The 12,478-nt window shown below is 35.6% G+C and overlaps 1 protein-coding gene across 2 annotated transcripts in view; it reads right to left on the bottom strand.

Annotated features, from left to right (window-relative positions):
• Window positions 1–12,478, bottom strand: part of WDR17 (WD repeat domain 17) — a 105,684-nt gene that overhangs the window by 49,942 nt on the left and 43,264 nt on the right. For both annotated transcript variants that reach the window (XM_041752736.1, XM_041752735.1), the window contains exons 3-4: window positions 9,533–9,716; window positions 5,638–5,868 (exon numbers count right to left, since the gene is read on the bottom strand). In XM_041752736.1, coding sequence (XP_041608670.1) covers window positions 5,638–5,868; window positions 9,533–9,716 — 415 coding nt within the window. The remainder of the gene's footprint in view (window positions 1–5,637; window positions 5,869–9,532; window positions 9,717–12,478) is intronic.

Genomic DNA, 12,478 nt, shown 5'->3' with positions numbered 1-12,478 from the left:
ACACCCATGATCTTGTCATCAACTGTGATTTCCAGCGAGTGACGGCAGTGTAGGCACGGGAAGTGCTTACCAAAAGGAACACCCTGCTGCGATTAAAAGCACACATCTGCAGCCCACCGCCTGGGTGCAAAGCGTCCTCCACCACCGACTGGCTCTGCTTTCCCAGACAAGACACGGAACCTCTGTGGGCCGCTCAGTGTTTTATTTGTATAATGGAGAACGTGACAGTACTTAGCTCGTGGAGTTTTGTACAAGATTAAGTGAGTTAGTCACTCCAAGTGCTAAGAACAGTGGGGCCTGTTACAAGCAACATATCAATATTGACTGTCACCCCTTCCTCACGCATCACAGCAGGTGTCATAACCATAACTCATTCCTGACAACCAGTACAAATACGGCAGCCAGAAAAATAGGGACATAAAACATGCAGAATTAAATGAAGCAAGGACTATCAAGCAATCCTCTTGTTCCTTCCAAATTTAGACATGAATAGCAATGGGGTAAAAGTGCTTCTGCAGTTACCCCAGGTGGGGCTCCAATTAGGCCCCCCTCCCCATCCCATGCCCTGGTCCCCAGAGAAAAGGAAGCGAAACAAATGGTGTTTAGAGACCACAGTCTTCACAGAAAGACTCAACTCCTCCCAAGTATTACAAACACTGTAAGAGAGATTTACTAAACAATAACCCAACTGACAGATACCATAGCTCCTTCTGTAATATCACCATTACAGATGGTTTTTCAACATATCGGATTATAAAAGCAGAAAAAAATCAATCTCCATGGATATATAAGATATCTGTAAAATGAACTGAAAACCTCACAGTTTCTGGGTTGGGATGAAATTTGTCAGAATACATTATTCTTTATGACTTTAAAAAAAATATTTTATTTATTTGAGTGAGCGAGAGAGAGCACGAGTGTGGGGGGGAGGGGATGGAGGGAGAGGGAGAAACAGACTTCCTGCTGAGCAGGGAGCCCATGTGGGGCTCGATCCAGGACCCTGGGATCATGACCTGAGCTAGAGGCAGATGCTTAACCGCCTGAGCCACCCAGGCACCCCTATTCTTTATGATGATGACCTTGCATTTTATTTAGAATTTTTGCATATAAAATCATTGTAGGTACATGTGATGTTTCTTTTATTTGGCTTTATCAAGTTTTTGCAATCATCATCAAGAAAATTTTGCCTCTTCTTTCCCAAAATAAACATCTGCTAACCTGTTAGTTGATGTAACAAACAGTACTGAATGTTAATAGAGCCAATCATTACAAGTCAGAAAGAGAGAGAGAGAGAAAAGATTAACCTAGGCTGTACTAAAGCTATGTCTTAATGTTTAGGTATTTGCATGTGCCAGTTAATATCAATGGTTTATGAAAAATACTCCAATATCTGAAAAAATAAATAAAAACAAGTGACACAAATGTGAGGAAATATGCGATGCAAATTGCTATAATACCTAAATCATGTTGCCTGAAAGCCCCATACCTAGTCAAATGATTATGAATTATAGTCACTGTTTTCTATTCTAGTACCAACATTTTTCTTATAAAAATATAGAAAACTAGGAGCACATGGGTGGCTCAGCGGTTGAGCATCTGTCTTTGGCTCAGGGCATGATCCTGGGGTCATGTCCCATATCAGACTCCCTCCAGGGAGCCTGCTTCTCCCTCTGCCTGTGTCTCTGCCTCTTTCTGTCTCTCATGAATAAATAAAATCTTAAAAAAAAAAAAACCTAAATCTATAAAATTTTAGTCAGCCATAATAGTTGATAATACTTTCATTATTTTATATATTTATTTTGTTATTATTTATGTTCTATTTTATTATACAAATATCAGGGAACTTGTATTATCATATAGGGACAGAAGCATTTAAGAAGGTAAGTCAATAAGAAGATAAGGCTGATAATTTCTATATAAAGAAACATAACAAAACAAAAACTAGGGCAAAGGCAAATTGGAGTTGAAGAACAAAATAATGAGGGAACATTATTATACTATACAGCTATACAGCTGTTGAATTCTGAGACCGGTGGCCAAAGAAAAGAGAAAAAAAAATCATGTAAGGTAACAACTCATGGTGTCCATAAGGATAAAAATAAAACAAAAAGACAAAAAAATACGCTCAGGAGAAGCACAACTTTTCCCAGAACTGAGACCAGAAATCCAGGTTTCCTGTGTGTTTTCAAAAAGGAACACAGTATTACATATGGACAATGTCATCAACATTTCTAAAATAAAACCATACAAACGTAATTAATGCACATCCTTGGAACAACACCAAAGTCAATTCAATGAAGTCTACATTTCTATAATGAAGATAAAAAGTTCTGACAACCTGGTTTGTCAAAACCATAACTTAAAATAGCTAAAGCAGTTTTCTAATATTTTTGGCCCTAGAATTCTCTGTTCATAGGTGAATTTTTACATGAAAATCCAATATCTAATACAGAATAAAGTGGTGCTTTTCAGAACGAAAGGGAGAAGGTGGAAAAGCCAGCTGCACCACCTCTGTATTTCCTTCTTCTTCCAAGAGAGATGAAGATAGGACAAGAGAGAGCATGAGGTCTTAGTGTCCCGCAAAAACCTGGAGAGCATAAATTCTATCTTGCTTCATAGAGACAATCTGTTGTGCCAATAAATCATTAAGAAGGTAAAGGTCGGGATCCCTGGGTGGCGCAGCGGTTTGGCGCCTGCCTTTGGCCCAGGGCGCGATCCTGGAGACCCGGGATCGAATCCCACGTCGGGCTCCTGGTGCATGGAGCCTGCTTCTCCCTCTGCCTATGTCTCTGCCTCTCTCTCTCTCTGTGTGACTATCATAAATAAATAAAAATTAAAAAAAAAAAGAAGGTAAAGGTGACCACTCTTCAGGAAAATTAAAAAGCAGAATAATACCAGTACTAATGCTATCATTCTTAAGGCTTCAAACTCGAAATATAGAATGTAACATCAGAATAAAAAAGTAGTATTTCCTTCATGACCCCTTAGCTCATGTATAAGCAAAAGGCAAACACATGACAGGCTTACTTATACCTTTGCTAATGTTTTGTACATATTCATTGTTAAACATCCTATGAAATAAATGAGGCCAAGAAGTTCGTATGGGGTTGTTATAGGTTGAATTGTGTCCCCCCCCCATCAAAAAAAAAATGTTGACATCCTAACCTCCAAGGATCTGTGGATGTGACTTTATTTGGCAATGGGGTATTTGCAGATGATAAACTAAGATGGGGTCATTAGGGTGAACCGTAATCCAATATGACCGTGTCCTTATAAACAAAAGAAATTTGAACAGAGACTTGCATGCACACAGGGAGAATGCCGTGTGAAGACTGATGCTAAGCTGCAGCAAGCTAAGGAATGACCAGAAGCTAAGGGAGAGGTCTGGAGCAGAGGCTTCCCCGGTGCCTTCAGGACACCTTGATTTCTTATCTCTGGTCTCTAGAACTATGCAACAAGGAATTTGTTCTCTAAGCCATCCAGGGTATGGAACTTTATTTGGGCAGCCCTAGCGAATGAACACATGGTGGATCCAGAAAAATAAAACACTTGATGAATAGGTACAAATGCGCAAATTACTTCAATTAATAACTGGAAGATGAGTTATGGGAAAATGATGGCCTCTTCTGGAAGTTACAGGTCAGAATTTGAAATACCATACACATTCCACCCTGACTTCAATTCACAAAAGGGAGATGCAAAGGGCAAAGGAGGTCTTTATGCCTTCCTATTCTTTTTATGTGAGAATAAGCATACAATGTCTCAGTGTTTTGTATCTTCCATACATAATGCAAGGTCTCAATATCTTACTACTTAAAACCTTCAAAAATACCTAATTTTAAAAAGGTATTTTTATAATACCTTTTTACTTTAAAAATAATTTAAAATAATTAATTTTTAAATGATTGTTATTGCCTAATAACAATAATAAAGCAAGAAAAGAAAGCCCAAGTCATTGAAAAAGGAGATGGCCACAATGACAAATTATAAAATATGAATAATACCTCGAATGAAATTTGGACCAAAGTAAGTACACACTCTAAAGTTCTCCTCTTTAGATAGAGCTCAGCAGCACACAGATTTCTCAAAAAAAAAAAATCACAGGGATCCCTGGGTGGCGCAGCGGTTTGGCGCCTGCCTTTGGCCCAGGGCGCGATCCTGGAGACCCGGGATCGAATCCCACGTCAGGCTCCCGGTGCATGGAGCCTGCTTCTCCCTCTGCCTGTATCTCTGCCTCTCTCTCTCTCTCTGTGACTATCATAAATAAATAAAAAAAAAAATTAAAAAAAAAAAAAATCACAATCCTTATGAAATCTCTGGGCGCAGGCTGGTTGGGGGAGTACTGGGGGAGTCCCTAATGAGATCTGGTTATACCTCCAGACCACAGAGAATCAAGAGGAGGAACCACAAAGCACACTGTCATCTTGACTGTCTCTAAATTACCTCCCTGGGACTGAGGAAGGCTACCGCAGATCAAAGAGCCAAGGAGGGAAAAGAAGTGGTATGGACCAGATCAAAATGACCAACTGTAAAATAGAATTTTCTTCCAATGAGAGGAACAGATAGGGTGGAAGTATCTAAGACAACAACAAATCCAAATGAAGCCAAAAAACATGCACAGATCCCTCCCCATTCCAACTTGAAACAGATAAAATTCTCCCCAAGTTAAATTAGCATAACCAGAAGGAACAAGAGGATATGTGCAAAGAGAAGAGGGGATGTGGGGAAGAAGTATATGTAGACTTGTTATCTTTCTTTAAAAATTAACAGGTCCTGTTTGAAATGTATTTGAGAGAAAATGGCCCCAAAATATCAATGTTTTATGTGTCATTTTTTAATGTTAATAAATAACTATCTTAAAGATTATTTAAGAAATATTTATTCAAATTTTTGTGATTTCATCTGTTCAACTTCAATTTCTTTATTCTTCTATTTATTTCAGATAAATTGAATGTACTACATTTTGTGAAAGTAGTGTTCCTTATCCTAATCCATCTATCTATCTAGCGAGTCAGGAGTCACATACATCAACAGACATGCCAGATGGCCAAGAGCATGTTTCTCAGACGGTAGCCATTCTTCCTTATGCGTGGAGAACCATTCAGGTAATTTTTAGATCTTTCTATTACATGTTTTATCATTGTTTAAATTGAAAAAAACAAACATAAATTAGTTTCTCAGACCCCTTTATTCAGCTAGATTAATTAGCTGATTGGGAGATCCAAAGATTTATTATTTCCTTTTATCTCCTTTGCTAAGGAGTGACAACATCACAATGGCATTTTACAAGTAGGTGGGAAAATATTTTTGAGTAGTATTAGTAAGTCATCATATTCTTCTGCTATATGTCCTTGTTCGTTCAGGCCATTTTCTTAGAAAATGTACAGAAATAAATTGACTTTAAAAAGTAAAAATACGGGGCAAATGACTGGATTTGGGTTAACTCAAAGTACAACCTGCACAGCTGAGTTAAGTATATTACAATAAAATTTACTTCGTGTAAAAATTTACTTCAAAAATTTGCACAGCTAATATTTTAAAATTAAAATATTGTTAATTTTGGTCATATGCTGTGTAGGAAAGAAATTATATAAGGAAAGAAAAATAAACTTTAAGAGACTCTAATTAAATGCTTACCTGGTTGAAAAATTGATAGACTTCCATCAATATGACCAAATACAATTTTCCCCTTTTTTTGGGTATGCCATCTGAATATACAGATATCAGACAAGAAGCTATGAGCCTCCTTGTGTACAGTCACTCCACTGTCTGGTCCTGAGATGGTCCAAATGAAGAGAGGGCCTCTGTGGGAAACAAATGCCACCGCATCACCTACGTTCCAGCACCAGCTAAGAGAGGCAGGTATCCCTACAATAAATAAAACAGAGACACGTAACAAAGACACATGGAATTAGTTTGTGCCGTAAAATATTATTTCCAACGTACATTTCCAAAACAACTTAAAATATGAGAATAGGCTTGTTATTAAAAAAATTACCACCTTCTTAGTTGGGAGTTGTACTTCTAAAGTAACCCTAAAGACTATGGGCCACATACTAGGGTGCTTTCATAATGCAAGGAACAGTACCTACTTATGTTTAAAACTATTAATTCCACAATGTGCTTCAAATATTCTGAAATTTATACAGATTTTTCTTTCAGAAACTATACATTAAAGCAATCGATTCTTTGAGTTTTTGTGTAGACTTGATGTAGGTATTCTGATTCTGGGTGTATAAGTTAATATGGGATATGATAGATACCTGATTTAAAGGATCTTAAATATAGATATAAATGTAATACCTTGGGAAGATAAAGATTACATGTATGAAAAGTTACATGCTACTACAGGGATTTAATAACAAACGCCACAATCTATATCTTTTAAGGATTTAGTTTCAAATCTTAGTGGTGCTTCAGATGAATTAAATAACTTTACTTCTTACTCCTCTGTCATCTCCTCTATAAAATGGATAGAACTCAAAACAGCTGAACACCTATTCTATGTGAATATTAGGAAAGGAAATATAATGTATGTAAAAGACACTTTTAAACTGTACTACAAAAGAAGTTAACTGTATTCTTACTATTACTGTGATAGAATAAATCATATATAAAATAAGGGTCACAGTAAATTTGTAACTCAAGACAGAGGTCATGATTCTCCCAACACAGATAACTTTTAACAAATGCACATAGAATATATACCTCAGATCATATGGAATTAGGGCCCAGGAATCTATTTGTAATAAGGTTCTTCCAATGATTCTGATGTGTAGAGAGGTTTGTGAACCGTTGGGCAACTGTCCTGGGAAAAATCTGGATTTGAGTTATATTCTGAGGGAGCAGTTATATTTAATGTATGGGATGAGTAGTATTTCCCAAGAAGAGAAAATGACATGAACAAGACACAGAGTCAACTGTTGTTCATTGACAGTGAATTCAATTTGTGTCAACAGTCCTTCATGTTCCAAGAGGCAGAAACTGGAAGCCTAATGCCTAGTTCAGAGCCTGACATACAGTGGTAACATATACATATTTATACAAGGAATGAAAGAGTCCATGAATAAGGCCAATAAAAAGCTGATGTGGTTATAGGATACATGAACAGAAGAAGAATTTCCCAATAAGGGGTAAGATATTCTGAATGGGGCAAACCACCATGGCACACTTGAAGAAAGCCCCCAAATGCTGGCTCTCTGCATATTTCCAGAAAGGCAGCAAGGAAAAGAAGGGACCAGAAATGTCTAAAAGTTAAAACAGAAAAGACTTCTATAGTGGCTTATTAATGTAAGTACTTCTAAGAGCTCTAAAAAATATCAGCTCATTTAATTCTTCCCAAAATATTCTGAGATAGGTAAGTAGTACTATAATCCAGCTAACAATGTTGGGTTTTTTTTTTCCCTGAAAGGATATTATTAAGTGTGAATTTTTCAAGTTGATGATAATTTTAACATTTTACATTTAAACAAACTAATACTTGTTTTCCTTTAAATGAATTATTATGGAAAACAGAATGATGAAATACAAAATACAGAAATAAATTCAAGTTCAACTGCTGTTATGTGTAAGTTCTAATACTGATTTTCAAAAAAGGTGACTACAAATTTCCACTTGGCTTAAGCTGGATTCTCAAAAGAAGAAACAGAGTCTAAGACATTTCAAAGGGAATTATTTACAATGAAAATCACCAAAATTTTCATAATATTCTTTTTGCAAATAAAATAAAGCATTCAATCTTCAAATTAAGGAGATATTTAGAAACAGCAAGAGCATTATTGTTAACTCTGAAAATTTTCAAAAGAAAATATGTAAGGAAAGGAAAAATATGTTAAAGTGACCAAAACTGTTACCACAATTATTTAATAATTCTACAAATGCTAATGAAGGTCTTATTTAATTGTATGCTCAGTGGCAAAAGAAGGTATGGTACACAAAGCTAATGAATAAAAAACTCTTCCATCATGAATAGAGGTGATGCATATAGTGCTTGATGACAAATCAGTGGATAAACTAGGTGATAATACAATATATTGGCTAATCTGTACCCATGCATAACATTTAGAAAGTATTATTATGCAGTTATAGTCCAGTATGGATTTTGTGTGACCAACTGACATCATGTGGCATTTAAGGAGTATTTATTGTGTTTCTTAAAATTAATCTCACATAAACTGAATATAAAGTACTGAGAAAATGCACTATTGATCGATACAAACAATACTGGAAAAACCTGTAGGATTTGTGATTGGTAGAGAAACAAGTATAATCGGAAAAACATGAAAAATCTTGATTGAGGCTATCAATTGCTGTTTATACATGATAAAGCTTTGCACCAAAAGTATTCTGGCTTTTTCTCATTGATGTATTGAAAACCTTAAGGAAAACTGTTACCATTCATGTAATTCATGGAAGCTCATTGAATACAGCTGACTTCAAAAAAAATTTTGCTCAGAGACTGGAACACACTATACACTAATACTGAAGCTCAGGAATTGTTGCAGGTGAAAACGGTAAGCATGTTATATGAACTTGGGAATGAGAGTCACAGTTTTCTAGTTTAAAAATTAACCTTGTTTGGCAAATTCTTTTTTAAGATGAAAGTTGTGTAACAAAATTGGTTTATTTTACTGGTATTTTTAGCATTCCTAATGACCTAAATTTGAAAAGACAAAGAAAAAGAAATATACTATAAGTATGTTGGGCATATCCAAAGGTTCCAAAGGCATCATTACTTGGAAGCAAGATTCACATATAATTGCCTGTGAATTCTCAATATTGTTGCTACATACTGAAAAGAACATTTTTAAGAAACTGAGAAAAATACAGCTAGTGAGACTGCCACATCTCAGTTTTCTAACTCAAAGCTATAACCAGCAACTGTTAGAAAACAACTGCACAAAAAAAACTGCACATCAAAAACACATCCAGCCATAGCTCTCAAAATCATAATTAATAACTGACACATCCGTCATGCTCAAAAAGTGAATTATTGTGACATCTGTGACAACAGAAAAATGATAACGTCGTCATTATGGGGTAAGATGCTAACTAGAAAGAGTGCAATAATACTCAATTCACTAAGACCTACTTGGGTGAACTAGGACTTTCTATCTTGACACAGTGAAAAATAAAGGAAGAAACCAGCTCAGTTAGGCACAGGTAACATGCCTAACACTGTCCTTGTAGACAATGAACAGGCTGATCAACTGTCCCATTAAGAAAATCTTACCAAGTATTATTTCTATACTTATTTTGGGAATTTTTGTTATATTTAAACATTAATGAAACCATATGGTATTGACTATTTTTAAATGACTGGTGTATGAAGTATAAACATTTCACGAAATTCTGTTTCAGTTTCATACATATGTATGCACACAATGAGTCACAATGTGAAATGTATTTCATACATACATTAGCACTACAAAGTTTAAAAACCAGTACTTTAAAATCTGAGCTAATTTAATTATTTTGCTTACTAAAATAAAAATATTTCATTTAATAAAATAAACTCCAGTTATAAATATACCTTTTGTATTGTCGAGCTTAGCAATGACTTTTTGTTGTGCAACATTCCAAATGATCACTAAATTATCGGTACTGCCACTTGCAAACAGATCAGGGTTATGTGGACACCAAGAGATAGCTGTGATTGTTTTTTTATGTTCAGACATAATGGCATGAAGTTTGAATTCATTATAACGGTGATCCAACTAAAAAAAAATATATAAACAAGACATTTCAGTGCTTTTTTTTGATAATACACTTTTTGTTAATAATCACATTACTTTTTAAAAGCTACATACATGAAAATTAGTACAACTAATAACATGATATGAACACATTTCAACCCTTGGTCTACTTTCAAGTGTTAAACGTATTCAATGAATAGAAAGAAATCTTTTTTTAAAATTTTAATTCCAGTTAGCTAACATAGTGTTATACTAGCATCAGGTGTAAAATACAGTGATTCAACGCTACCATACATCACCGAGTGCTCATCACAAGTGTCCTCCTTAATCCTCATCACCTATTTCACATCCCCCCCAACTCCTCTCTCCTCCATCAGTTTATTCTCTAACATTAAGAGTCGAAAAAAAAAAGTCTGTTTCTTTCTTTTTTTAAGATTTTAATTTATTTGAGAGAGAGCACGAGTAGAGGGGAGAGGCAAAGGGAAAGGGAGAAGCAGGCTCCCCTTTGGGCAGAGAGCCCAAAGCAGGGAGGGATCATGACTTGAGCCAAAGGCAGATGCTTAAGTAGCTGAGCCACTCAGGCACTCGAGAGCCTATTTCTTGATTGGTCTCTCATTTTTTTTTTCCCCTTTGCTTGTTTTGGTTCTTAAATTCCACAAATGAGTGAAATCATGTGGTATTTGTTCTTATTTGATTAATTTATTTCGCTTAGCATTATACCCTCTAGCTCCTTCCAGGTTGTTTGCAAATGGCAAGATTTCATTCTTTCTTATGGTTGAATAACATTCCAATGTGTGTGTGTGTGTGTCTCTGTGTGTGTGTGTATAGAATAGAATAGAATAATAGAATAGAATAGAATATATATATACATATATATATATTTTTTGCTTCTTTATCCTTTTATCAATCAATGGATACTTGGCTGCTTCCATATCTTGGTTATTATTAAGTAATGCTGTTGTAAACATAGGGGTGTATGTATTCCTTTGAAATTGCATCCTTGTGTTCTTTGGGTAAATACCCGTTACTGTGATTTCTGGATCATAGGGTAGTTCTATTTTTAACTTTTTGAGGAACCTCCATATTGTTTTCCCCAGTGGCTGCACCATTTGCATTCCCACCAACAGTGCATGACAGTGGCGTTTTCTCTACATTGTCACCAACATCTGTTGTTTCTTATGTTGTTGATTTTAGCCCTTCTGACAGGTGTGAGGTGATATTATAGTTTTGATTTGCATTTCCCTGATAAATAATGAGTAGAAAACAATTAGTTTAAAAAAAATAAGGGATCAAAACAATAATTTTAAAACAAGTAAAAATAAATGTAAATTTATTTAAATATGCATAATAATTCAGAGCTTTATTATATTTTCTATACTTACATCTGTGAGGAAAAAACCCTGGTTTTGGAATATTTTTTTTGTAATTTTTCCATTAGATTTAAATGAAAAAAATTAGGTTAAAAAATAAACTATTGGGGCTACACCAAGTTAAAAAGCTTTTGTACAGTGAAGGAAATCATCACAAAATGAAAACGCACCCTATGGAATGGGAGAAGATATTTGCAAATGGTATATGCAATAAGGAGTTATATCCAAAATGTATAAGGAACCTAACACTGAACACCAAAAAAAAAAAAAAACCCCAATAATGTGGTTAAAAACGGGCAGAGGACCTGCATAGATGTTTTTCAAAGAAAATGACATACACATGGCCAAAAGACACATGAAAAGATGCTTGACATGACTCATCAGCCGGGAAATGCAACTCAAAACCACAGTACCCGTCAGAATGGCTAGCTCGGGTAGAAGTAGAAGGGATCTTGCTAAGTGAAATAAGTCAGACAAAGAACGAATGCTCTCCCCATCGATTAGCTCATGGTTACTCATTCTTTCCTTTCCTGCTCAGGTCTCAGTTCTAAGATGCCTCTTTACAAAGGTATTTTCTGACCAAAGTATCTAAATAAATTTATACACCCACACCCACCCCAAAACATAACTCTATCCTTTTTTTAAATTGAGACAATAATCGACATATTAGTTTCAGATACAGAACATAATGATTTGACATTTGCATATACGGCTATATGATCATGTAAGTCTAGTTAACAATCACCACACATAGCTATATTTTTTTTCTCGTGATGATAAATTTTAAGATCTACTCTCTGGGCAACTTTCAAATAAATAATACAGTGCTATTAACTACATTCAACATGCTGTACATTGCATCCTCATGACTTACTTAGTTTATAACTGGAAGTTTGTACCTTCTTACTACCTTCATCCATTTAGCCCCCACCCCATCCCCACCTCTGGCAACCACCCATCTATCCTGGGTATCTGTGAGTGTCTATGAGTTCATTTTGTTTGTTGTTGTTTTAGATTCCACATATAAGTGAGATCATAGGGGATCCCTGGGTGGCTCAGCGGTTTGGCGCCTGCCTCCAGCCCAGGGCGTGATCCCGGAGTCCAGGGATCGAGTCCCACGTTGGGCTCCCTGCATGGAGCCTGCTTCTCCCTCTGCCTGTGTCTCTGCCTCTCTCTCCCTCTCTCTGTGTATCTCATGAATAAATAAATAAATAATCTTAAAAAATTAAAAAAAGAAGCCCATCTTTAAGTGAGATCATACAGTACTTGTCTTTCTCTGACATATTTTACTTAACATAATTCCCTCAAGGTCCACCCACATTAAAGCAAACAGCAAAGTTTCCTCCCTTCTTTTTATGGTTAAATGGTATTCCATTGCATGTACATATGCACATTTTCTTTACCCATTCATCT

The sequence above is a fragment of the Vulpes lagopus genome, chromosome 4, assembly GCF_018345385.1.
Source record: "Vulpes lagopus strain Blue_001 chromosome 4, ASM1834538v1, whole genome shotgun sequence".
Taxonomy (NCBI): domain Eukaryota; kingdom Metazoa; phylum Chordata; class Mammalia; order Carnivora; family Canidae; genus Vulpes; species Vulpes lagopus.
The sequence above is the reverse complement of the archived record's forward strand: the minus strand, read 5'-3'. Positions and strand labels throughout refer to the sequence as shown.